The sequence below is a fragment of the Accipiter gentilis genome, chromosome 29, assembly GCF_929443795.1.
Source record: "Accipiter gentilis chromosome 29, bAccGen1.1, whole genome shotgun sequence".
In the NCBI taxonomy this organism is placed as follows: Eukaryota; Metazoa; Chordata; class Aves; order Accipitriformes; family Accipitridae; genus Astur; species Astur gentilis.
The window spans coordinates 14138133-14164606 of NC_064908.1; the positions used below are offsets into that span (position 1 = coordinate 14138133).

The 26474-nt window shown below is 50.0% G+C and overlaps 3 protein-coding genes across 5 annotated transcripts in view; all 3 read left to right on the forward strand.

Moving 5' to 3' along the window:
- Nucleotides 1-13997, forward strand: part of LOC126052149 (collagen alpha-1(XXVII) chain-like) — a 213607-nt gene extending 199610 nt beyond the window's left edge. For all 3 annotated transcript variants that reach the window (XM_049832394.1, XM_049832392.1, XM_049832395.1), the window contains 16 exons: nt 614-667; nt 743-850; nt 1244-1351; nt 2843-2950; nt 5219-5272; nt 5863-5925; nt 6423-6476; nt 7213-7248; nt 8351-8368; nt 8761-8796; nt 9134-9160; nt 9403-9468; nt 9875-10043; nt 10213-10322; nt 11132-11350; nt 11929-13997. In XM_049832394.1, the coding sequence (XP_049688351.1) occupies nt 614-667; nt 743-850; nt 1244-1351; nt 2843-2950; nt 5219-5272; nt 5863-5925; nt 6423-6476; nt 7213-7248; nt 8351-8368; nt 8761-8796; nt 9134-9160; nt 9403-9468; nt 9875-10043; nt 10213-10322; nt 11132-11350; nt 11929-12075 (1377 nt within the window). In that variant the 3' untranslated portion in view covers nt 12076-13997. The remainder of the gene's footprint in view (nt 1-613; nt 668-742; nt 851-1243; nt 1352-2842; nt 2951-5218; nt 5273-5862; nt 5926-6422; nt 6477-7212; nt 7249-8350; nt 8369-8760; nt 8797-9133; nt 9161-9402; nt 9469-9874; nt 10044-10212; nt 10323-11131; nt 11351-11928) is intronic.
- Nucleotides 13998-16509: 2512 nt separating this feature from the next.
- On the forward strand, nt 16510-19017 carry LOC126052077 (alpha-1-acid glycoprotein 1-like). The gene is made up of 6 exons (XM_049832174.1): nt 16510-16642; nt 17340-17482; nt 17708-17778; nt 18123-18224; nt 18455-18555; nt 18775-19017. Exons 1-6 carry the CDS (start codon nt 16532-16534, stop codon nt 18835-18837), a joined length of 591 nt encoding a protein of 196 aa, XP_049688131.1. The 5' UTR covers nt 16510-16531; the 3' UTR covers nt 18838-19017.
- Nucleotides 19018-20203: 1186 nt separating this feature from the next.
- LOC126052372 (alpha-1-acid glycoprotein-like) lies at nt 20204-25518 on the forward strand. Its single transcript, XM_049832926.1, has 6 exons — nt 20204-20308; nt 20856-20998; nt 21661-21734; nt 22604-22714; nt 23485-23588; nt 25395-25518. Exons 1-6 carry the CDS (start codon nt 20204-20206, stop codon nt 25509-25511), a joined length of 654 nt encoding a protein of 217 aa, XP_049688883.1. The 3' UTR covers nt 25512-25518.
- Nucleotides 25519-26474: the final 956 nt, after the last annotated feature.

Below are 26474 nucleotides of genomic sequence, written 5' to 3' on the forward strand. Positions count from 1 at the left end.
CCTAGTGAAGGTGATGAGGCTGAGTTTTCCATTCATTCTGCAGAAATTAATCCTTTTTACAGCTAATAAACCTCAGGAGTATTTCTTTTACATTTTTATTCACAAAGCAGCATTGCAAATTTTAGACACAAGATACCCTTTCCATTTCCATTAACTTTCCAAAATAGTAGGAGCTACCTCGCAGTGAAAAGCTCTTGCTGAATGCCCTGCAGAAGACTTGCTGGGTCCTTGGTTTGGCACTGTGCTGTCAGTGAACTGACAGAGGATGCAGGTTTTAAGCATCTTGTTCTAATGTTTGCCAGTGCACTGAGTCCTCCCTTGAGTTCATCCTGCTTTATTTGTCCTCATCTGCTCTATATTAGGAAAAATGTAGGTCCTTGCCTTCTAGCTATTCATTCCTGCCCCAGAACTCTCAAGACATACGAAGAATCACTTGTAATAAAACCAAATAGCAGTTCATTCCCCAGTGTTGGAGCAACTGACTTTATAAATCTCCTTTTTATAAAACTCCTTCCAACTATTATCCAAAAGCACACCCTGAAGTCAAGCTCCCAAGTGGAGTTGTGCTAGAACTGCTGCAATTTTAGATGTCTGTCTTTTTTTTTACTTGCAGGGTCAAAAAGGAAAGCAAGGAACACGGGGCAATGCAGGGAGCAGAGGCTCACCGGTAGGTAAAAATTCAATTTTCTGCCCCAGCAAATGCTGCCCAGGAGCTCCATTGCTAACACCTTTGTGATTTTAGGGCATCCTTGGGCTACCAGGTCCTCGAGGAGTGGTGGGAAGGCAGGGTCAAGAGGGTGCCCCTGGTGTGGATGGAGTGCCTGGGAAGGATGGCGTGCCTGGGATGCTGGTGAGTTTGCAACTGTAACCTTAGAGCATCAATAGCAAATGCAGCTTGGGACCTGGAAAACTAAAACGTAGCACAGGAGAAATGGATGTAGTCCAGCTATAGATATTCCAGTTTACATGTACCCAGAGTGGATCATATGCTCCTTTTCATATCTGACATGCACATAGAGGCAGCAGCTGCCCTTACATGGCCGAGTCTGCAAATAAACTGGTGTTTCTAGCCTGACTGATGCTTGCATGCACAAATTTCTATATACATCTCTGCAAATCCATCCACGACCAGATGCATGGTGCTTGCTGGGGGCAGAATCACACCACTCCCCGGTCCCCCAGAAGCTGTGCAAAGGTAGAAAGAGAGTCTTGTTTCATAACCTCTTCTGGGTTTCTTTTCTAGGGAGAACAGGGTGATGATGGGGAAGAAGGTGTGACAGGGATGCCAGGCAAAAGAGGGAACCCTGGCATACCGGGACTCCCCGGGGCACAGGGACCACCGGGATTCAAGGTGAGTTTCTGACTCCCTGAGATACTGCTACAAGCAGTCCAGTCTATGAGCTTCTTGTCTCTAGAGCTTGGATTCTCCAAGGTCTAATAAAGTCTTGACTCCTGCTGCCATCTTTCACTTAGCTAGAGACTCTATAGATCTTTCTCCCCATCTATCCATCATCCATCCATTTTCATGACGTTCACAGCAGTTGAATGTCCCAGAGACCCCTCCTCCTTTGTCAAAGTTCACTGAGCTCAGGAGCCTACAGATACACATACCCACACTATGAACACTTTAGCCTTCTTTCATTAGAAACCTGGGTAAAAAACATGGCCTTGGAGAAGTTGCAAAAGAACTGCTACAGCCTGCCTGTAGGATGTCCAGGATGGATGACTCCATGGGAAATTTGGGTGTCCTCTAGCTGCTGCCCTGTGAGGCTTGAACTGCTGAAGGGAAATTTGTGCTGCTTGGTTTTTAGCATATATTTACTGGATTGGAATGGCTGGAACCGGTACGGGCTTGGACATCGCTCTAGGTGGAAGCAGGGACAAGCTGCTTTAGTGACCTTGGGTTTTTTTCCTGGTCCTTGCCCTGGTCCAGGCTGGCCACAGGATGTAAACTGGACCAATAGCAATTCAGATGTTTGTAGAAACTCTGTAAATAGGAAGACTCCAGCTGGGTTTGGAGAGGCTATCAGGTCTGATTTAAATTATGCCTCCCATAACACATCACTCTTGAACTGTCACTTGCTGCCCTCCAGCTGCCTTGGGTAGAATAACAGGCTGCTACCAGAAATGACTGAAAGACCCTTGTGTCATTATGACAGATTCATACCCTGGCTCAAGGGAAATTTGTTGCCCCTTTTCCAGCTGCTCAACCATCCTAGGCTCTTGCCGCCTTTGCTCGTGTCTCCCAGTCTGCCCCAGATCGAGTAGCCGGGGCTTGTACTGCTCCTGGGGCTTGGCAAGATGAAGAGGTGGGGAGCAAAGTGTGGTGCTGGGTCTCAGAAGCCCCTCTCTTGTCCTTAAGTTGCAGAGTTGGTGCTGGGGAAAATATTGGCTTTGCAGCCTCTGGACTGAAGCCCTCCAGCTAAAATCTTGGCATGACTTCAACATTTTCGATGGATTAATCATCAATTGCTAGCCTGCTGGGGGGAAGAGATTATGAGAAACGACAGGGCAGGACAGACAACATATGGAAGAGCAAACAGAAGACATTTCACCCCCCTCGGGCCTCGCTGTCCTTAGCCCTGACGCAGGCAGTACAGCTCTGCTGAAGCTCCTGCTCTGCATGAAGCTCAGGAGGGGACACAGCCATGCCCATTGCTGGTCTCACCCTGTGCATCCTGCAACAACCCGCCTTAGCAGACCTGAGGCATCTCCTGATGAAACCACATTCCTTATCCCGATGAGCCACTTTTTTCCAGCTTTCCATCTATGGCTATTTTGGCTGAGTGTTGCTATATTTAGCTCCTGTCCTTTGGAATTACTTGAATTCTGTTATTTTTAGGGTGAAAGAGGATTGCCTGGACAGACTGGCCAAACAGGGAAGCGAGGATCATCAGGAGGAACTGGCCTTCCAGGGAGCCCTGGCGATCCGGGACCCAAAGGACAGCCGGTTAGTGATGACTGGAGCTGATCAGACCTGACTCCAAGCTGTCTCCTGCAGGAGAGGGGGCAGATCCACAGGCTGGGATAGCAGGGAGAACCCTGGGAGGGTGTTTTATAGAAGGCCCATAACCAGCTTGTGCATGAGTGGAGGAGTGTCGGCACGGCTCTCTTCAGCACGCACACTTCCTTGCTCTTCACTGCTCGCTTGTGCACAGAGATATCTAATCCAAGGCAGCGTGACTGTTCACATCACCCTCGTGCCTGTGGTTACAAGGCCGTGGTGTGTGCTGGCAGCCAGGCTGCAGAGCCAGCTCAAACACCCCTCAGCAGTGTCTTCGATGAGAGCTGTTATGAGAGCGGTTCATGGAGCCTGTGAGAGATGTTGAGTGTAGAAGGTGAACTATGCACTCCAAGCCATCCAAAAGGTGCAGAGGAGGGTCTGTAGCTCTGCTGGGACATGCAGAAGGTGCAGGAGCGGGCGTCATCGGTGTAGTTTTGAGGGCGGTGGAGCTGTGAGTTCAGAGCACACTGTGGGACAAACACCAAGAGCCCTTGGTCAAAGCAGAAGTTGAATTCCCACACCTGTCTCCAAGGCAGGCTCCTAATCCTTACTGCTTTTATTTATTGTGCTGGTGGGATTGCCCAGTTTAGCACTGATGTGTCACACTTTATCAGCTTGAGGCTATACTGAGAATACTTAAGCTATTTAGATTGGGACCACCATCAGAGAGTCTAGTTAGATCAAAGATGTAAAACTAACATGAGGAAAAGAGAGATTAGTTCTAATACAAAACAAGGGGCAAGATAAACCCCAACTACCTCAATTAAAATACACTTGTTTGTGTATTTTATATAAAACCCTGTGATGGCAGTATTCATGCTGAAAGACAGTAGCCAACAACAAACTAACTATCATTTTGCCTCTTGTGTCGACAGGTGGCAGGTTCACTTGCCCAGTATTGCCATTGCCTACCTTGCTGCATAACTAGTGATCAGGTCCCCTTAGCTGAGATGACTCCATGGCATGTAAACCCTTCTGACTTCCCATTTACTTTTGCCCGAAATTCCTCTAGAAAGAGGGCTTGGTTAGTTCTCCAAACGCGGGAAAGACCTTAGTCCTCTGTTAGTAGCAGTTTTCCTTTCCAGGACCCATAAATGGGCAGTTAAATCAATTTGTATCCTTGGAAAGTTTCTTATGCTCCATGGAGTCCAACCGAGCCCTTTCTTGCCAAGCAATTTCTCACTGTCGTGGCAGGAAAAAATTCCTAACGGTGAGGTCTCTAGACTGACTCTGGAATAGCCTTGTAATAGAGGTGGTGGAAACCCCATCGCTTGAGTCATTTACAACACGGCTGAACAAGACATTGTAAAACATCCTGTAAATTACAATCCAACATGGGTCACATAGTCCTGCCGAGAGTCCAAACAAGCCTTTTCCATCTCTGATGTTCCTAACTCTGTAGATGAATCATCTGGTGTATGTTTCTGCCCTTTTTTTTTTAACATTGAATCATTTTGCATTTTGACATCTGAGAAGCCCAGAAATATCAAAGGACATACATCTCAAAGGTGGTGAAATGAGGGTGTTTATATAAGGACATGCTACCCAGTGGTTTTTTTTTTATTCTCAGAGTGTGTGCTATGTGCTAATCCAAGCTTGATGGCCTTCCAAATATTTTATTATTATTTTTCTTACGAAATTGAGCAAAAATCCCTGCAGCGTTGAATAGGAAAAAAATTAGAGGATATGCATGGTTTTCCTGGGTTTGAGTGGGAGGTTATGTTGTAGGAACATGCACTTTTTTGACAGCTTGAATGAGCATAGTTTGAAATTATCCTTTAGTGGATCAGTGCAATTGGTATTAGAAATAAAAGAAGAGCTTTTTTAAGCTTTGGGCTTTGAGGGCAATTTTTTTGCAGCGTGAACTTCCAAGATCAATCTCAGAGTAGATGCTCTCCATCCTGCTTCTGCTGACTGTGGTCCAAGCTAGACAAGCATCTGCTAGAAATAGTGTAGGTAGGCCTCCCATTTGGGGGGCAAAAGGTCTTGGTCTATGACACTCAAGTAATCTACGAATCTATGAGATCTTCTGGAGTTGCTCCTAGCCTGATGTTTGTGTAATTCCTCCGTCAGATTTCTTTCATACTTCTTTCTCATCAGTCCTGCTTAGACTGAAGAATACTGAACTCTTGGCGCATCTTCGAGTGACCAGCCATTCAATGTGGACTTACTGTTGTTCTTTGTTCTTGTATTTGACTTGGCTGTTATTTGCAGGGAGACTTTGGCGAGGCAGGATTTCCAGGGATTGCGGGCATGTTTGGGCCAAAGGTAAGAGGCTGTCTTGTGACCAGTTAGCTTTCTAGTCTCTGTTTACTGGGGACAGACAGTGCAATAATTGTTGCAAAGACTTTATTAGCAGCTCTGCAGAAACTATTGAAATTGAATCGTGATTCCAACTTTCTTTAGTTTATACATCTTCATTTGTTAAATGAGTGTGCATTTACATATGCTTTGTTGGAGCTTATTCCTGTTAAAATGGGTAGATGGTAGAGGAAAAAGGGCTGTCCTGTAGACCCCAGAGCTGTTTTCCCGACCTGAACATTTTTCAGGCACTTGTATTTCCAGCATCAGTCTGTACCTAAGATATTGATATGCATTCCTAAAGTTGAGAGCCTTGATTTGAAATTTAGACTCATTTTATCAGCATATAATTTTCCTGGTGAAGGAGACCAGTGTGTTTTCTGTAGAGAATAAAGGGCTTGCAAAACAGGAGTGGGAAAAGAATTTTTTAAAAGTTGGACCTTCCCATTCCCACATACAAGAGGCAGCACCTCTCTCCTTGCAGCAGAGCTGTAAGCAAGGGCATAAACATGGGCTATGTTTATTAAGGGGACCTGGCATCATATTTTTGCTTGCAGGGCCCCCCAGGAGACCTTGGTTTCAAAGGCATTCAGGGACCACGTGGGCCTCCTGGTCTCATGGTGAGTGGTTTTTCAGTTTGTTTGGTTTGGAAGGATTTTCTTCCTTCCTTCATCCTCTATTTCTGTGAGGCTACAGGGTGCTATAAGGAGCACAGTGCACTGTTCACCGCCTGCCCAGCAGACAAGCCACAGCCGTGGCACCACCTCTGAGCCACCAGAACACATCTGAACCCATCTGTAGGTGACCACGTATGCAACGGTCTCTTCTGCCTTGGAGACAGTCATGCTGCTATGACCACAGCACAGACCACCCCAGCCTCACTGAGGTCTTTCTATTTCTGGAATTTCTGAGGTTTTACATGGGTCGTGACAACCGTACTGTGAGGGCTTGTGTCTTTGGACCTATGTTTTAAAACAGTTTGATTTCAGCTACAGCGAATACCACTATCATGTTGCTCAAAAGCAGCAAAGAGATTCAGTGTCTTTACTGAGTCTGCTGTGGTAAAAGTGACCATCAGTTCGCGTGTGATGGTTCACACCTATCTTTTCTTTTCTAGGGAAAAGAGGGAATTATTGGTCCACTTGGCATTCAGGGTCCCACGGGAAGCCCAGTAAGTATCTGCACTTTTTTCTGCCTGTATTTATGAGAAGAGCATAGTGTTTGAGATCCAAGATGCTTGAGGCCAGCATAATTAAATCCCAAGTTCTGCTGTAATGAGGGAAACAAAACGGTCTTTAAGACAAGCAGCTTGAGAGAAGTGCAGGTTTAGTCTCTGGCTGCATATATAGTTGCAGGGAGATTATTAGCTTAAAAGTGACAAGCAACTCTACCTAAGTGCAAGTTTTTCAATAGATTGGCTCAGACTAGAAGACAAGAATGTTATTGCAGTTTTTCAAAAGCAAGCTTCCAGATTTTCCAAAGAACTTGGCCTGAGGGGGGCAAAAAACCACAGGAGAAAAAAAACCCAAAAAACTGATAAATGTATTAAACTGGGAACAGCTTGATTCTGGGAAGTGTTGGAAAATCCCTGCCTGCCCCAAAATGCCAAAGGCGCTGAGCACAAACTAAAGTTCAGGTCAGTGCTTCATAAAAACATGATCATGGAGCTATTCAGAGTTCAGTACAGAGGCTGCTACTGGCAGAGATGAAAACCAGTAAGATGAACTCAGCATTGCCAAACATCCAGTAATGGTTGGTTTTTTGCCTCGGGATGGGTGGGCCAATATGGCAACCTGAGCTGATTTGTTTAGCGATGCACTTGGGTCCTTCCAAGGAGCTTCTGTGTAGCAACACATGCCGGCAGTGCAGCTTGCTGTCACTGACAGCTGCTTCGTGTGCTTTAACAGGGGCCCAAGGGAGACAAAGGGAGCCGCGGAGAAACGGTAAGTGCTGGTCCGCACCCCTGGGTGCATCCTGCTCTTAAGAGGGTCCCTCTCTTTGAGCAACTGAGAGTCACGCCGGGCTCTGCTGCACCCGCTTGGGCTCTGGCTCAGTGCGGTGGCATTAGGCTCCCGCAAGAGCAAGACATACACATCTATACATGTGTGCACACGTGTGTGCATGCACATCCACACATGCGCATATACACCCACTCTGCTGTTAAAATTTCCATTTACTTAACCCAATTACGCAGCAAAAGCTAACATGTTACGGTGTTAGCGATGACCGTGGCGTCTCCAGGAACAAACCGCAGTGAACAGAAGCTCAAAAAGCCACAGGCTGCCCAGGCCAGGGGCACAGGACCTGTCTAAGTAGCAGCATTGCCCGGGTGCAGCCCCCACAGCTGGTGCAGCAGTTCCAGAGCATGTTCTCGCCTTCTGCTCTTCCTCTGGTCCCCTTCTTGCAGGGGCTCTGATGGACTTTTACACCTTCTCGTAGCTCCTTGGTGTTCTTATCATACAGGGCATGTGTGGGGTATACTGGATACGTGTTGTCCATCCTCCTTGTTTCCCATAACACGGGTCCCCCTGCTCTCCAGGTTACTTCCTTTGGCAACCAGTGGTTGTTCCTGCATGCGGGGGCTTGGGCCAGGCATCGGAGCCCAGCAAACACAGCTGTGTGGCTAGTGCAGAAGGCTGTTTCATGCCTTCTTCAAACGAGACCTCTTATAAGCAAATGCCCCACAGATACCAAAAATCCCAGTGCACATTTCTAACAAGCCAGGGTGCTGCCCCTGTTTCTTCTTGCTCACCATTTTCTACCTCCATGGGCGCAGCAGAGGACAGCGTGCTGATGGGGACCTGAGCCCCAGAACAAGAATTTGCTGGTGTCAGAGCCATCAGCATCCTTTGCTGCAATAACCTCTCTGCTGTTGGCAGACACTGTTGGGTCCTGGTTTTCACTGTCCTTCCAGTGCAGCACCTAGCCCTCGTGCAGGCACCTTGGAAGCAGCACGTGGCTGTACAGGGAGATTTTGGTTTATTAATGAGCATCTTCTGACAGCTTCTGCCTTGTTTCCTTTTTTTTTTTCTTTTCTTTCTGCAGGGTCTGCAAGGTCCAAGGGTGAGTATTAAAAATCACTTCTTCTGACTAATATCTTTTATTTAAATATAACAGTTGCTTTTAGCAAATGTAAAGCTGCAGGGTGGGTAATTGTGCATACAGGGAATGCGATGAGTACCTGGGGGTATGGCATTAATGATAGTTAAGGAGCTAAGGTCTGGGAACAAGGGATACAGTAGGAATGGATCGGGTGCAGACAGATGCACCCAGAGGTGGGAGATGGAGGAAATGGGTCCACATCCTGTCTCCTGAAGGGTTTAAGGGAGAAGATGCTGTAAAATGTCAAAAATCTGGAGGATTTCAGCAGGAAACAGGCTCATGCTAGTGACAACCATGAGAAATGGAAACAAAAACTGAAGACACTTCACTAACTGATGCCACTCTGTCTTTAGGGTCCTCCAGGCCCACGAGGACACCCTGGCCCTCCGGTACGTATACATGGAAAGAGTTCAAGAGTTTAGCTTATTGAAACAAGCTAAAATTATTGCTGTGATATTCTCCATGGGGACTGTTCACTCACTGGAAATTACAGCTTAGCCCCATTCCTCATATGCAAAAATGTGCATGTGAATGGACCAGTGTTTCTTGCGCTTTAGTCCAAACCATCTCCAAGTATTTTATAGAGACAGCATTGTTGCCTCTCTCACTCATCTGCATTGAGGGACTCCAAGAGAAAGAGGATTTCAAAAGGACATGACTGAATATCTTTGCAATAGTGACTGCCCATCTTTCTGGCTGATGCCCCTTTTTTGCTTTGATTTGTAGGGACCGCCAGGAATTCCAGCCTCATTTGTAAGTTGCCATTTTCTGTATGTTTGTTAATGATGATAATAAGTCACGCAGAGCCAAGGTGCTGATGGGACATCCAGAAAGAGCTGCTGGGACTCTGAAGACACACACTCAGGTCCAGCAAGAAATGCTATGTTAGCAGAGCAATGCTTGAATCGCAGCCCTAGACCGAGAAGCATTTGCTTGCATCAGGGCATGTTCAGCTTCCAACAATCTCAGTTACCATCTTTTTCACTCCACACTAGCAACAAGATAGCTTTGGGGCAGCCTTCCAGACGCTAATCGACGCGAACACCGCGCTCAAGACAGAGGTACGAGGGTACTTTTGAACTCGCTGGTCTTTGCTGGAGCTGGAGGCTGGGAACGGTCACAGTGTTGCTTGTTCTTTCCGTATGCTTAAAGTTTATATACACAAAGCTCTGGTTTGTCTCTGTTCTCATGGAATAACTGGGGTTTATGCATGCAGAGATCCAGCTAAAGGATGTGGTTCTGTTGTGTTACTCTTTTGTGAAGATTCAGACTTTGCCATCCTGACTTTGCCAGCGCTTCAAAGATGTCCCGTTCAGGATGGTGCAAGGGCTGTAGCTCGCTGGATCCCAGCCAGCATGGCCTGTCTTTGGCCCACTGAGCTTTCCCACAGATAAACTCGAAACCCTTGTGGTTACAGCACCTGGTGCCCCCCAAGGCACATCTCACTTTGCCTCCTTTCCTCTCCAGGGTTACCAACATCCAGAACTTCTCACGCTGGACCACGGAGGGGAGATCTTTAAGACTCTACACTACCTCAGCAACCTCATTCAGAGCATCAAAAGACCCCTGGGAACTAAGGAAAACCCTGCACGCATCTGTCGAGACCTCATGAACTGTGAACAGAAGATGAATGATGGTAGGAAGCCCTGAGTGTGCAAAGGCTGCATCCTCCATAGGGCCATTTCACATGGCCCAAATAGGTCTCATTCCCTGGGACCAATAATGCAGAAATCAAAACTTTCCTATTCTCATTCATAGAAAAGGTTAAGTGTCCTTGTTAATCCCTGAATACTCTGTTTCTTCAGGTACCTACTGGATTGACCCAAATCTTGGCTGTTCCTCGGACACCATACAGGTTATCTGTAACTTCACCAATGGTGGGCAGACGTGTCTCAGCCCCATCACCGTCTCCAAGGTACACACAGCTCGATCCCAGCACAGAATTTCCCATACTACTATTATGAAATATTTACCCAGGGGTGTGTTGTCCCGGAACACCAGATGGTGACCACTATGACACAGCACACTGGTTTCTCCTCGAGGCAGAGGTAGTGTAGCTTCGACATTCAGAACAGCTCTCATGCAGTTAAAAAATATACCTAAGACTGTTATTGACTCTTGTCGAGACAAAGCAGTACGTTTCCAGCAATGTTTAGTTAACCCATAACCTTAATAGAGACCAGTAATTTTGCAAACACTCTGCTCCCAAACGCTTTGTTGAATTAACTTATGTTCAGGTCACTCTTGCATTTTGTTTTCTGCCGCCTGAAAAAGTGAGATCAGCTTAAATATATAAGTTTTCAGTGAAGTTAATGATACAGGATTTTTCTTGAGGAAGCACCTGTACCAAAAATACCAATAACAATACCTGGGTTCATCTGCAGATTAACTAGAACCTGCTGCTTTGCTGCTTTTCTTCTTTGCAGAAGCGTGTATTGAATTCAAAGTTTACATTATTTTCCTCCTACTTAAGGACCTGCCAGTTTGTTCTGAAAAATAAAGGACCTGCTGTGCCCCCATGAAAGCTTCCCAGATTGACTTGGCATCTGGCCCTTATGCCCATACTCATGCCAGATCCAGTTCTGGACATCCATGCATGGCCACCTCCAGACTGAAGCCCAGTACAGGGACCACCTTTGCTGTCACATCTTGCACTAACCCTGCCGCTAGCTCCCTCCAACCCCACTGCAGGGGTACACCCTAACATCTCTGTCACCTTCACAGCTGGATTTTGACATCGGTAGAGTCCAGATGAACTTTCTCCGCCTCCTGAGCTCAGAGGTGGTGCAGCACATCACCATCCACTGCCTGAACACCTCCGTCTGGCGGGAAGGCTCATCTGAGAAACCTTCAGAAAAAGCCGTGCGCTTCAGGGCCTGGAACGGACAGATGTTTGAGGCAGATGGGCAGCTCAGGCCAGAAGTGGCAGCTGATGATTGCAAGGTGTGTTGCTGGGAAAGAGGGAGAGGTGGAGAGAAATGCCGGGCTGAACCCACTCAGGACACATGGCAAGACTTGAGTTATACATGTGCTCCGTATTTTCCCCCAAAAAAGGGGAAGAAGGGTCTAGTTTACCTGTTCACCACTTTAATTTTCCAGTCAAGGGTGCTATAGCAACTCCTGTTACGTAGATTGCCTTCAAACAGAAAGCAAAAAATTAAGTTCCAAAGTTACATGTCAGATGTAGCAGCAGTTAAACAGCAGAAGAGGGAATTGCTACCCAAAGGCGGCGGTCTTGGCTCTTGCCTGATGCCACGCTGAGTCAGTAGCCATGTGTCTGCATTTTGGGTTCACTGCATTAGGAGTTTGTGTTAGGTGAAGCTCAGTTGCCTTCACCTTGACCAGGATAAAGGGTTCCCCAAAATGCTTTCTAAACCTCACCCCACACCCGCTCAGCCCAAAGGGCAGTCCTTTGTCTCATGCAGGGCTTTTCAAGCTTATACCTCCTGAAACGCATTCCTTTCCAGCAGGATTCATCCCCCAATTAAACAGCTTTTTCTCTGTCCCTCCTCCCTGGCCAGATCAAGGATGGACGCTGGCATCGGACTCTCTTTTCATTTCGGACACAGGACCCTCAGCAGTTGCCAATTGTCAACATCTACAACCTTCCCCCATCCGAGCCAGGAAAACAATATCACCTCGAGGTCGGACCCGTGTGCTTCCTTTGAACAAAGCCATCGAAACCGGGCTCCAAGGCTTTGACCCCGTGTTTGGCCTATGTCTTTACACAGGCTCTCCCACCTCTCTGCAGCAAGGACAGCTGGGCTGTATCTTTGGGTCAACTCTTGCTCTAGCCTTTGGCTCAAGGTCTCAAAGAACCCGTTATCTACTGAACTCAGCAGATTGTCGAAAGGAGGAATAACAAGGATGTAGGAGAAGCGGGTATCAGTCGGGACGTGAACAGTGAAAAGGGATCAGGGGACTAGATGTTGCAAGCGGTTCCACACACAAAGCTTTTTTCATGACCAAAGAAAATATTGAGAGAAACCTCAAGCAACTTGCAGCGTGTGGTTTGTTTCCTCCCACCCCCCCCCATTTTCTCTTACCTGGAGTTACCAAATGTTCTTTCCATTGAAAAGTAAGTAAAAGATAGAGCTTCCCTCTCAGAGCTTGTTGCCTTCTGGATGGCCATGTGCTGCATCAGGTCTCCCAGGCGGAGCTGCAAGTTGAATCTGGCTGCTCTGTGTTCCGGAAGCATTTTGATGTGCAATATTAGAAGAAACAAAATATATATATTATATTATTTAAAGCAAAAAGAAAAAGGAAAAAAAATAAAAACAAAAAAAAAAAAAAAAAGAAAAAAAAAAAACTAAGTTCCTCCTTCCATGGGTGAGTTTAATCAACACCCCTTCTCCTGTGTGGTGGTGGGGTAGGGGAGAGTCCTGAAGCCAAGACAGGGGAATGGAAGGAGGACAGGGGAAGAGATTGGTGCTAAAATAGAGAGAGAGGATGGGCTCGTCTGATTTGTTTCTACCTCTCACTGTGAAATCTCTGGTGCTCTTAAAAAAGTGTGTTATTTTATATATATGACTTTAAACTATTTAAGGTTGTGAAGGTGCTACAGTGTCTTGCCACAGACCCCCAAAAAAAGCCCATAGGACCATCTCTCTAGGAAGAGAGGAGGTTACAATCTACAGCTAAATCAGAGAAACAGTCACCTTTAAAGGGATCCTTTAACTGCCGTGTATGTCAGTTGTGCGCAACAACTCAAACCATGTCCAAAATAACTTACAGGATATTTTAAAAGCAAATTTGTTTGGGTGGTTTTTTTGTTAATCAGCACTTCACTGCTTTGGGAGGGGAGTGAGGGATACAGCTCATCTGGAAGCATTGAGCCTCAGAGAGAGCTATTTTTGAGTCAGTTGTCACTAGTTTTGCTGTAGTCACATTGGCCACACGTCCGTGCTGGCTTGCGTGTGCAGTGATTCCCTGGTCTAAGCTCGTATTTAAACCCAGCTCTGCAACCCTTCTGTCTGGCCCCTCTGTCAAGACTGACATGATGGTACCTTGTTTCAGAACCCAGCCAGGCTTGGAGGGGTTTTGTTTTGTTAAGTTTTGTAGAAATTTAGTCTCTATATGTAAATTTGGAGGATTTTTTTTTTTTTTGAAGAGGATAATTATGGTAATCTTTAATTCTATATAAGGAATAATATTGATGTAATCAGAGCTGTACTGTATCGGAAATGCTTCAGTGCCTGTTTGGAGTTTTCATGTCTCATATGGACTATGGATTTTATTTTTTTGAGGAAAAAAAAAAATTATATGTGAGTCTCTCTTTGTGTATTCTTTTTTTTTTTTTTTAACTACTGCCTGCTGGTTGGTTTCCAACAACCATCGGAAAAGGTTAACAAGGATCTATCCCAAATACCTCACCCTCCACGCAGCCCTGCCTCTGCTCAGAAATACCTCACCCCCGCGCGGGGCCAGCTTGCCCCGGCACCCCCAGGCCAAAATCACCATCACTCATTGCCTGCTTGCTGCCTTCCCCTGCACACACACTCCCAGGTTGCTCCCTCTCTTGTCCTCTCACCATTGGTTTTGTGTGTTTCTTGAGGCTGAAGTTACCATTTGTTCTCATTAAAGATTTTTTTTTTTTCCTTTTCTTCCTTTTTTTTTTTTTGACATTAAATAAATATTTAAAACTGAGGCAATGAAATGGGACTGGTATGGTTTTTTTGCTTCTTCATGGGAAGCTAAGTGGGCAAGAGGTACAGAAATACCCAGTTGCTCAGGGTTGATGATGATGGTGTGACAGCCCAGAGACCCACCCCCCAGGTGACCCAGGGAGCCCAACCCACCCCCCAAAACCCTTCCTCTGGTGCCAGTCACAGCATAACCTGTCCAACCCTCAGCATGATGCTAAATGCACAACAAGGCTGGGGTCCCAATGCCTCCCTTCTGCTGTGCATCACCCCATGCCTCTTCCATGTCCCCATACTGACAGTGCTGAGGAGCAAGAAGAAAAGAAAAAAAAAAAAGGAAAAAAAAATAAATAGCTGAGCTGATCTTTTTCGTTGCTGAAGCCCAAATCGCATTTCAGCTGCTCCAAGCCGACTTCGAAACCCAACTTCTCCTTCCTTAGGAGGTCTCCTGGCCCCAGCCCAGCCTCAGACTAAATCCTCACGGCTCTCTCGGCTGCCACAGGCGGCGCACACGTTGGAGACAGCAGCGAAGCCCCTGTGGGCTCAACCCGGAGGAGGGGGACATAGGGGTGACCCACACACACCCCCCCCCCGTCACACTGTGCCGCAGGAGCTGTCTTGGCTGCTCCTGGGTTGCATCAGGGGCAGCGGGAAGGGGCCGGGCTGTGTTTGTTCACGCCGTGCTGTGCCCCTTCCCGGCAGTGATCCTGCGGCTGGAGGGGCCAAGGGACCCCCCCGGCACAGTGGGTGCTGGGAGATGGTGCCAGGTCAGCTTTGGCAGCACATTAAATATTGGCACGGTTGGGGCTGAGCGGCTCTCACGTGAACCAGCTGTTCCTGAAACACGTTGCTTGTGGTCAGTGAAAAAGCAAACACATTTACTAAATAAATCAATGCACTTAGTTATGAGGCCAAAGTTGGAGGAGCTACAAGACACTGTTAAATAGAGAGCTCTGCATTTAAAGAAGTTGTAATTAATTTATTTTTGTTAAAAGTCTGAGCCTACTGCACCAGTTGTTCCCTTGCCACATACCACCCCCCTCCAGCCAGAATTTATTAAAGTCCCTGTCTCTACCAGTCACTTTAGATTACTTTAAATTATCAGTTATGTTATCAACATCCACAGCCCAAAGGCCACTTCATCACTGCAAGGCTGGGCTGAGACAAGCCCCAAGCAGCAAGCACCACAAGGCCACGGGCATGCAACAGGGAGCTGAGCTGGAAAAGGGGGTAAAGAAAAAAAAAAAACAAACCCCAAACCCAGATTTCATGGCTTAAGGGATCTCACCACAGATGCTGGAGTAGGGTCAGCTCAGGAAAGTGGCACCACTGGGGAGGAAAAGATGTTGTTGGTTTTTTTGTTTTGTTTTGTTTTTTAAATGGTGCAGCTTATCATAGAATGATTTGGGTTGGAAGGGACCTTTAAAGGTCACTTAAGTGCAATAGCCACCCCCCTCAATGAGCAGGGACATCTTCAACTAGATCAGACTGCTCAGAGCCCCGTCCAACCTGACCTGGAATGTTCCCAGGGTTGGAGTATCTACCACCTCTCCAGGCAACCTGTGCCAGTGTTTCACCACCCTCACTGTAAAAAATTTCTTCCTTATATCATCTGAATCTACCTTCCTTTAGTTTAAAACCATTACCCCTTGCCCTGTCACAACAGGCTCTTCTAAATAGTCTGTCCCCATCTTTCTTACAAGTCCCCTTTAAGCTTGGAAAGGCTGCTATAAGGTCTCCCTGGAGCCTTCTCTTCTCCAGGCTGAACCACCCCAACTCTCTCAGCCTTTCCTCATAGCAGAGGTGTCCATCCCCCGGATCATTTTTGTGGCCCTCCTCTGGACCTGCTCCAACAGGTCCATGTCTTCCCTGTGCCGAGGACTGCCAGCTTGTACGGGGCCTAATCCTGCGGCGCACACTGAACCGCAGAGCCAGGTCGCGGCCCCATGCCCAGCAGCACCCAGGCGGTCTGTCCGTCCCCCTGAGAGCACACGTGAACCCCAGCGCCAGCCCCGTGCCCCGGCGAGGAGCGAGGCTGGCGCGGACCCAAAGCCCTTACAGCCCCGCAGGTGAACGACTACCACCCAACCACCGCCGTGGGGATTTATTTGCCCTGTGGAGGAAACCCACGTCCAGGTGCCATTCAGTGCCCCCGAGGCCACCAAACACACCTGGAGCTGGCCGAGCGCTTTGCCAGGCACTGCAAAATTAATTACAGTTTCCGAGAACAAAAGCCTGTATTGGTGAAACATAGGGGTTGGGGTTTTGTTCGGGTTTTTTCCACCTTTTCTGCTGGAGAAATCCAAGGTTTTGCAAGTTTAATTTCCTCCATCTGCTATTGCTTCATGCCTGAGCAAACAGCCCAACGGCTGAACAAGCACATTGGGGCTGGGGACATCCAGCTTTGCAGGCGGCCGTATATAAGGGACGGAGCTGAGCCACGTCCCGTCAGAACAGGAGCCTCCTCTCGGCCAGCCAGGCGATGCTGGCCTCCCTCGCCCTCCTCGTGGGGCTGCCGCTTGCCCTCGCCGCTGAGCACCCCAGCTGCGCCCCGCTCGTCCCGGTCACCTTCGACAATACCACCATCCCTGGGGTAAGCCCTGCCCTCAGCCTGTCCTCGCCTTTCCTATCAGCATCGCTAGCTGTTACAGGTGCAGGAAGAGGTTATGAACCCAGTCAGCAGCTCAGTGCTTATCTCACTGCCTGTCCATGCTTATTTTCCTAAAAAAAAAAAAAAAAAAAAAAATCAAAAAAAAAAAATCACAACTGCTGCACAGGAGCGTGGGGAAGGGGTGAAGATTTGCAGCTCTGTACCCATAATCTCGTGAGCAGGCGCTTTCAGGGGGCTCCTGCTTCCATGGCTCCGTGCAAACCAGGCTGGGCAGCACCGTCCCAAGTGTTTCACCACTCTGTTTTAAAGTCCTTCAAGTGCCAGGCACTTGAGTCACGAGTCTCCATCTGCAAAACCCTTCACTGCATAAAGAGTATTTAGTCCCTTGGGGATGTTTAATGGGAGGAAAGCAATGAGACCCAGGCACAGAGCAGGAGGGACACCACCGCAGAAACAAGCTGGCCATCCCGGGAGCTGGAGCATTGCCTTAGCGGGGAGGGGACAAAAAAAACCAAGAGCCCCTCACCCAGCCCGGACCTTGCCCAGGACACTCACCTACCAGGGGTGCTCGTGGCTGTGGGACAGCAGGGCACAGCATCTGGTTTTACTCGTGTGGTGCCCATGGGTGAAGCCGGCATGGCCCCCCCTCAACCCTTCCCCACTCCCCTCTTCTCCACAGCTCCTGGGAAAATGGGTCTACATCACCGGCGGCTCCACGTACCCGCCTCACGTGGAAGAGATGAAGGTGGTGAAATACGCAGCTTTTTCCTTCTTTCCTGGCAGCCACGAGGACGAGCTCAATGTCACCGAAAGCACGAGAGTGTAAGCATGGGGATTCGCCCCCTCATCTGGTTCCCCCGTCCCTAGGGGCATTTCCACCCACTGGTGCCATCCTCTGGCCTGAGACACCCCCATAAATTTGGGGCTGGAGAGCAGCTATGCCAAATTTATTTAAGCTCTGCAGCCCGACTTGAGTTCTGAATCCCTAGGGTTTAGTTGGGGCAGTTTGGAGGGGTATTTGCCCCGTCTGACCTCTCTGTCCCACAGGAACGAGACATGCGTGGTGAGGAACACCAGCAAGATCCAGATCTTCTGGCACAACTCCACCCTGATGCACGGTAAAGCCCCAGTTGCAGCGCAGGGCCGGGATAGGGAGGTGGGCACCAGATAGATCCACCTCGCACCCTCCCACTTCTGCCCCCTGGTATTTGGCACCCTGAGCCTCCAGCACCAAGCCCTTTTACACCTAAAAACTTGTCTGGAGATGGGGGAAAAAATTTCTTCCACCCCACGCAACGGGTATGGTAGTGCTGTGGGACCGGACTGGTCCCCACTGGGATGAGTCTCCCAGGGTAAAGGGGATGAGCTGCCCCCGCCACGCTACCAGCTCTGCCCCAGCTGAGCCCCAGCACAGGGTGACGCTTACCAACGGGGAACCCCGCTCTCTCCCTGCGCCTTCCAGTCAATGACCAGGTAGTTTCCACGGCTGAACTGATCCAAAGCGACAAGGACCTGCTGATCCTGAAGCACTTCAATGCCAACTTCCTGGGTCTGAGCCTCTCAGGTGAGTGGATGCAGCCCCAGATCCATGGGGCACATCCCTGCCCGGAGACACATCGATGGGCACAGGCAGGGCAAAAAGCCCCTTTTCCCCTGATACGAAGAGGGGAAAGATGGGGACAGGCAGGCAGTGAGCTCCCTGTCTGCACTATGGGGACCACCAAGGAGCAAAGCACCCCCTAAAACTCTCTTCCACCCCCCCCTTCTCCTTTTACTATCCCATCTCTCTGACAGCACGGACGCCCAATGTGAGCAAGGAGCACTTGGAGGAGTTCAATGCCCACCTGCGCTGCCTGGGCTTCACCGAGGAGGAGGTGTTCTTCACTTCCGAAAAGGTACGAACCCCTCCCCAGGGTAGGCGAGCCCCAGCCTGGGCCAGCTTCTGTCTGGGATGGGGGTCCGGGGCGGGGGAGGGGTGTAAAATCGGTTCCCTACCATGGCTACCCCTCTGTGCATCCCCTCTCCTCCCCAAGTATCCACCCTGGCCGTTCCTGGCTCTTCGGGTGGTTTTGGGGTGACGGGGCACGGACGGCTGCTCTCCCCATCTCCCGCAGGACGCCTGTCCCCTGCCTGGGGAGAAGACGGGCGAAGACGATGAGGAACAGCAGCTGGGGTAAGCCCCGTGGGCTGGGTTGGCCACTCCATCCTCATCCTCCTCCAGCCCCTCCACAAGGGCACCAGCCAGGCTCAGCTCAACCTCAGGACTTTCTATCAATGTTTCGTTTTTTCCTCCTGGATGAAACACCCAGTTTCCCTGTTCTCATCCGGACCCGAAATAAACCTCTGTGTTACAACCACCCGCCACTCCTGCTGCATCCTCGCCAGGAACGAGGGCAGGACCCCCTCCTGCCTGCCCTGCCCAGAATGCCGCATCTCCAAACCCACTGAGAGGTGTGAAAAGCCTCGGAAAAACCCCGCCAGGGCCGAGCGTGGCAGCAGGCATGGAGATGCTCGTCCCTCCCACCAGCTCCACGGTGGCATGGGACCCTCCCGGCCACCCCACCCAGCAGGTCCCCTCCAGCCACGGGACATCAGGAGACGAGCACCCACCCAGCAGCCCCAACCCCACAGGGAGACGCACAAACCTGCCGACCCCCTCGGGTCTTCTCCACCGTGACTCAGACCAGCCAAGGTGCTTTTAGCACCTGAACTTCCCACCCTGAATTTTCAAGCCAAATCCCACGAGGCTTCACCCGCATCACGGGCTTGTGCAAGGGTCGTAGCGGGTGGGGTGACACGGGGTGACATCGCGCCTGCCCCGGGTGTCTCTGAGGAGGGGAAGGGGGAGAACACAGGAAAAAACATTACCCAGGGCCAGACCGAAGGACTCGGGGAGGCTCCACTACCACAGAGGAAAAGGCAAACAGAAATAAAGCCAGAAAAGCAGGTCCTGCTCTGTGTGGTAGCACAGTGACGGCAGCGGGACAGGGGGTCAGGGGAGCTGCCGCAGGGGACACGTCCAGCAGGACGGGGGCAACCTCCTGGGGTCCCTTCAGCCCCATTTTTATGGCCAGTTTTGGACAAGGACAGCAAAAACACCTTCCCTTCTCTTTGAAGCCCTTCTGGGCTCCACTCAAGGCGGGGGGGGGGTGCTGCGTGGTGCTTCATTAGGGAAGCAAGACGCAGCTACGGCGGGTGCTCACAGGGAAAAAAAAAAATGGGCAAATTTAGGGCAGATTTAAGTTTTAAATGCGGCAAGTGCATTGCCCCCATCACCTCCGGCCATGCCGGCAGCCCACAGCTATCAGTGCTGGCCACCGGTGGCCGCAGCCAAGGCCAGGGCAAGTGCCGAGCTCAGTGCCGGGCACACGGCTCTTCTCTGGGCAACGTCCCCAAAAGGTGCTGGTTGCGTCACTGGTGCGGAGCTGGCAACCGCCGGCACGTCCCGTCCCCCCCTCACAGGGCTGCAAAAGCACACGGCCGAGCAAGCGTGTCCGTCTGTCCAGGGCTTCACTTGCTCCTCGCTTTCGGGCAGCCACGGCCATGGCCGGGATCGCCGCCGTCCTCAACCTCACATCGCTGCTGCCCACGGCCGCCTTCCCCTGCGGAGCCCCACGCCTGCAGCCGCACAATGCCACAGCATCGAAGGTAGGAGAGACCCAAGCTGCCGGGGGGGGCTGCCCCACTCCTGCAACGAGTTTGTGGGTGCTCTGATAAGCCTGACTGTCCCCTGGGAAAGAGGGAAACCCTCCCTTTCCCCCTGGCACATCTGCCAAGGCACCATCTGCAACAAACGGGAAACTCTTGCTTTCCAAAACACCTCACATGACCCAGTTTTCTTGTGGTCTTCCAGCAAGTTCCAAAGGCGACCTTAAAACAAGGGGGGCTGGCTGGGTATTTTTTGGTGCAATTCCCCCAGGGAAGCACAGGGCTGTCCTGGCCCTGCTGCACTGCGCAGGAGCACGGGAGCCAACACTGGCACCGTTTCCCAATCCCCACATTCAGCTATTTTTTTCCCCCCCATACATTTGCACAGGTTTCATTTTCTTGCTGCCAGTGTGGTGCAAGAGGGAGAACTAGCAGAGGCCTGAGGTCAAAAATAACAATTTTGCCACGGGGAGGCTAGAAATCTCTCCCCCAAACCTCCCCCTGCAAACCCAAAAGCTCTCACCGCCCTGCCTCTCTCTCCCCACAGCTGCTGGGGATATGGCTGTACGTCGCCGGGGCTGCCCAGTTCCCCCAGCACCTCCTGGAGATGCTGCTCATCGACCACGGCCACCTCCACGTGGAACCTCACGCCAGCGAGCAGGAGCTGCTCATCACCCAGCGCGTGGCCGTGTAAGATGCAGCCCTCGGGTCCCTCTGCCCCAACCCATCTCCTCCCACGTGCTGCAGCCCCCAAAGCTGTTTCAACACAAGATAGGAGCATGATTTCAGACTGATTTTCCCAAGGAGAGAGCCTCTCCCAGCTGCTCCGTGTATGCTCTCCCATCCCCTCCCGTCCTCGCCCCTTCTTTTATTTATTTCAACAGCCCCCAGGTTTAGGCAAATCTTGCAAGGCGCGGAGGTCTTGCAGGCAGCAAGCCCTGCAGGTATGGATGCTGCAGGACGCAGGCAAGGAGAAGACCTCTCCAGAGGTCCTTGCACCACGGCTGCTAACTCTGCTGGGCACCAAAAGCTGTTTTCCCACCACCAGGGTGAGACTTTAAGGAGATGAATTTTTCTGTGCCAACGCAGGCAGCTCTTTGCAGTTTGGGTTATTTTGGGGTGGAAAACATCTCGCTACCAAGGAGCCAGGGCAAAGGCAAGGCTGAGACCACAAGCTGCAGGTGGAGGTCAGACAAATGCACAGGAGAAATGGCTTGGTGAGAGCAATTAACCCTGGGGAGGATTGGGCAGGTGCCCTGTGCCAGGGCCAGGGCTTTGCTGGTCCTTTCCAGCCCACGGCAGGGGTCTCCGGTCCCCTTTCCTGCATTACCCCTTCCCCACTCTTTCTCCAGGGGGGACCAATGTCTCACCAACAACTCCACCTACTTCGAAATCACTGCTGGTAACACCACACTGGTGAAGCACGGTAAGCAGCACCGGCGGATGCAGCCATCGAGGTTATCACCCAGTCCTTTTTTTGGACAGGCTGAGACGTGGCAATGGCCCATGCCCATGTTTTACATCATCTGATGCATTTTATTCCCGGGTCGCTTTGTCTGTTTGAAGCCTCAGGGGACTCCCCAGGGCCAGGGGCACCTTGGGCCAGCCCCGCTCCTGGGGCACCCCCGGGGATTGTGGCCCCACCATCAAGCTGCACTAAACCCTACAAAGCAATGCCGTGCTGGGAGCAAGGAGCAAACCTGCTCCCATCCCCAAAGGAGAAGACCACTTCTTTTGTAAAGTTATTTCACAATCCCTCAGGGAAAGGAGGGGAACATTCATGTCAGGTTTCAGCCAATTCATGAAGCCTTGCATTCTGAATTGTTTCCTCCTTACTGAGGAAACAGGGTGAGCCATTTGGGGTGGGAATTGCAAACCCCTGAGATACAGTTTGCACTGACTCAGCCACAACAGCATTACTGCAAGCAAGGAACAGTTTCTCCCCATTTTTGTAGCCCCCTCAAGCTGCAAGGTCAAGCACTCAGGGCCAGGCAGACCCGCTCATACCCCAAGCACCAGCGAGCCAGACCATCCAGCACATTGCAACAGTAGGACAGGAGCTGGGTGACTTCGGCTCCTTCACACCTCAGGCCCACATTTAAGAAATACAATTCAAATAAACCAAGAGCCAAACAACTCACCTCACGTCAGGACATTTGTCCTCACTTGCTGCTAAGGGCTGGATCCCAGGTGCTACTGGCATTGCCCGCACCTGGGCTGTGGTTTATCCCTGCTGCAGCACTGAAAAATCTGAATATTGTGGCTCTTCCCAACCCTGATTCTGTTCTCTCGAAGCCAAGACCCAGCAAACTGTGGGGATGCTGATGAACCTCAGCTCTGAAGACGTTTTACTCATCCAGTACCAACTGCAGATGGAAAGAACATATTTGGGACTGTATCTCTACGGTATGCAAACTCCATCCTAAAGGAACTTCAAGCTAGCATGGGACTCCAAAACACCCACGTATAATTATCAGCTAAAACCGTGCAGCAGCTTGGTTTCGCCAACAGTCAGTGATTTTCTTGAGACTTCTGCTCCAGTGGTCACAGGAGTATTTACAAACCCCATTTAAACCTAAATGTCTTGGCAGAGCAGGAAGAGCAAGTTAAAGACAAAACCCACTCATGCCATAAATATTCAAAGAACAGGAAGCAAATACAATTCAGCATCGATATCGTTCTAAAATCTCCATATTTTCAAGCAACCATGATTTTTCAGTACTTGCCTCCCAGGGCAGAGCACGTGGCTTTGCAGTACCAGCCCAGGCAAAGCCCATCAGATCTTACCTACAACCCCATAAAGCAGCATTTTAGACCTTGATGAGGCTTCCTGTTGCCCTTCCAAGCTGCAAAGCAGCTGCTTAAGAGAGTTCAAAGACACATATAGAAAACCGCCTCCATAATTAACCTCAGTTCCTCCCGATGCCCCAGGAGTATCAGACTATCCTGTAACCCCTTAGAACAGACAGGACCAGAGCTGATTGAGGAGAGGGTTAAAAAAGGCGATGCCTGAGGTTGGTTTTGTTCAGGTATATTCACCATGAGGTGAGAGACCCCGGCAGAGACCACGTCCACAGCAAGCCTTGGTGGGAGCACGGGGAAGGGAGGCAGCAAGGGCAGGGCACGAAGGCCACCGGTCCATATTTAACGCCTGGCAAATGCTTCTCCTTTTCCAGCCCGAAACCTGAGCGTAAGCACAGCCCACTGGGAAGAGTTCGAGCATCACGCCAAGTGCCTGGGACTGAGCAAAGAGGAGATAGTGTACGCGCCGTGGAAAACGGTACGTGGCTGCTCACGGGTGGGAGAGGGTCAGCAGAGCCACTGCAGCCCCCACCCCCGGCAGGGGTACCAAGACCCTGGGCTGTAGCTCCAGCCGCCAAACAGGGGTCTTGGAGAGACATTTTCAAGTTGGTGGAAATGATTTACGGGACTAAGTAAAGGCAGGATTGCTTTGACAGCGACGGTGGTTTAAAATAACACACACCCCCAGATACACAACTCCCCAAAGCAAATATCTGCACCCGAGCATCTCCAGTGGGAAACCTGGTAACCCCCTGCCAGGGGGTAGATAGCTAAAGCATGGGATTTTTGCCCTGAAATTCCTCATTTTGCACCCCCCGGCAGAGGCCAGCTGCCTCCAGGAGCTGCAGCAAGGGGCAGGAGGGGCTGATGCCCCTGGGGCATGGCACCGCACAAGCCTGCTTCATCCAAAGCTGCAACCATTTAAACCCCTAAAAACCTTGGGTTCTTCTCAGGTTGGGATTTGCTTTTCTGGCACTCGGAGGTACTGTGTGATAAGTGGTTTCGTAGCCCAGCTGTCTGTAAGTGGGGTTCAGGAAGATTGTACAAGCCAGTTATCCTCCCGCCCCAGCACCAGGTTGTCCAGTACAGCTTTTGGGCTGGGAGCTGGCCCTGATCTCCCAGCCCCACAGGACATCAGGAAAGAGACAACACCATCCACTCCCACAAAATCAGACTTTTTCCTTTAGTTTTTCCATCAAAAAACTAACCAGACCCAGCCTTAGCCCTAACCTCTGCCACCTGATTTAGGCCATTTTATCCTGCAAATGACCCCAGTCCCCAAGCCAGCTTGAGGGACTCCCTTTTGCAAATTGGGGGGTGAAAAAAATATCTTACCTTTTCCTGTCCCATTCTGTCTATCCATTCCTGTCCTCACCATTTGCTCGCCCACGGCAGGAGATTCTCAGCTTCCAGCAGTGCCCAAAACCCTACTCTGAGCTGCCAGACTGGATCCAACACAACCCCTGACACCCCCCAGCCTCAAGATACTCTAGAGCTGTCCCCCGCAGGTTCAGGAGAAGTAGGGACAGGAACATAGGCACAGGTTGAAACCCTGTGGTGGGGCAGGGGCAGGTCTCCTCTCCCCATTAGGCAACAGGCAGCACCTGGGAGGCAGGACCCAGCCCCCCCCCCATTAACAGCTGGATCACATTTAAATTTGGGCAAGACAAATTACATTCAGAGAAAACCAAGAGTGGAATCAGCCAGAACCGTTTGTCCTTACAAGCCTTGGTGTGATCACTGTTAGCAGAGCAGGGCTTTGTGCCCAGCTGAGAGGCAAGACACTGCATCTGAGGAGTAAAATGAAACCAGTTAAACAAATGCAGAAAAGATTTTAGGGACCTTTGTCATCTGGCTGACAGAGATGGATGTGAAGAGAGCACCAGAGCAGAGACTCACATACCCCTGTGTCAGCCTGAGGCATTAGCAGGACTCAAACCACACAATTCTGAGTGCCTGGCTAGCACAGGCCTTTTATTTATTTCTCAAAGTTCAAATCCCCCTTTTCTTCAGAGCACACTTACTGACCCTCGCAGCATAGCACAGCTTTGCCCCAAAAACCTGGTTTCCTCTTTATAGCACAGGTGTGGAAAATGGCACCAGCAGCAGCTCAGCACCCAGGCAAGCAGTGTCTGTGATTGGGGCAGCATGGGGAAGCCTGTAGCTTCTCTAGGCCCTCTTAGACTTATAATCAGATAAAAAGAAAAATACTTCTTTCTTCAGTAAATTCTCTCCTGCTGGTGCACTGGCTGTTTCACTTATGCCCTTCTTGGTTTTTTGGAAGGAGCTGTGTCAAACGAAAGAAATCAAAAAAGGAAACAGCCCATGCATGGAGCCCACGGCTGCGGTCACAGCATCACCTCCTCTGGATACCCACCAGCCTGGGAGCATGGGTAACTGATGCCACATTAGGCAATAAATGTTTTCTTCAAATCTGATGCATTTTGTTGCTGAGATGTTGGAGAGCAGGGGTTCTGAAGAGATCAGAAGTGGGGCTTGCAAAAAGAAATTGAACACCCAAGTCGGCTTGTGTGTCATTCAACTAGGAGTTGGGAAAAGTCAACCTTAAGCAATTGGGGATGCAAGACAAGGTGACATATGGAAGTTTTTTCAACACTGTCTCAGTCCACTCAGCATCACACCAAGCTCACAAGAGAGCTCTACTAAAAAAGTAGTACTTAAATGAAGCAGTAATACAGGCTAACCAGAAGAGGGCAATCATTAACTATTTTAAATGAGCATGCGAAGCATTTGATGAGTAACTGGAATATCTAGAAGGCTAGAAACTTAACTTTAAAGTGTACAGTCTGAGAGGAAGAGGGTCCTTAGCTAGAAGCAACCACCCAATTCTCTTGACAGCAGCTTGACTAGCAGAAGTAGCCCAGCTGGGGCCAACAGTCCTGCCTAAACCATTTGGACCAGGTGAGAGCTCCCCCAATAATGTTCATCCACAGCAAGGTTTGCAACATAGGGTGATGACACTGACAAATTATCCTCCTGCCAGAGAGGGAGGGGGTGCTAACCCAACCCAGGCTGGATTTTTACTTCTCCAGAGAAAAAGGTCATGTTTCCTCATTTCCCAATAAGCTAGGCACCCTGGAGGCAAGAAGGTTCAAGTGCCAAGACTCACATTGCTTTCCACGCCTCCGGTACACCCCTGCACTCGTCAGGCACCTCACGCATCCCTTATCACACCCCCATCCCCAAAGGGAGGAAAGCACTGTCACTCTGCATTTGTGAAAGCGGGGGGGGGGGGGGGGGGGGGGTATTAAAAAGAGGCTGCTTTTGTTGCATGTCTGGAGAGTAAGTCAGTCTCAGCTCTAACCTAGTAATTAAGCACTGAAAATATCTCTCTTCCTTAAAA

Bases quoted from the DNA above. Each gene is read 5' to 3' on its own strand.
- LOC126052077 (XM_049832174.1), top strand. From the start codon at position 16,532: ATGCTGGCCTCCCTCGCCCTCCTCGTGGGGCTGCCGCTTGCCCTCGCC. The intron at 17,483-17,707 runs GTAAGCATGGGG...TCTGTCCCACAG, and splicing joins GTCACCGAAAGCACGAGAGT to GAACGAGACATGCGTGGTGA. The intron at 18,225-18,454 runs GTGAGTGGATGC...TCTCTCTGACAG, and splicing joins CCTGGGTCTGAGCCTCTCAG to CACGGACGCCCAATGTGAGC.
- LOC126052372 (XM_049832926.1), top strand. From the start codon at position 20,204: ATGGCCGGGATCGCCGCCGTCCTCAACCTCACATCGCTGCTGCCCACG. The intron at 21,735-22,603 runs GTAAGCAGCACC...GTTCTCTCGAAG, and splicing joins CACCACACTGGTGAAGCACG to CCAAGACCCAGCAAACTGTG. The intron at 23,589-25,394 runs GTACGTGGCTGC...GTTTTTTGGAAG, and splicing joins TGTACGCGCCGTGGAAAACG to GAGCTGTGTCAAACGAAAGA.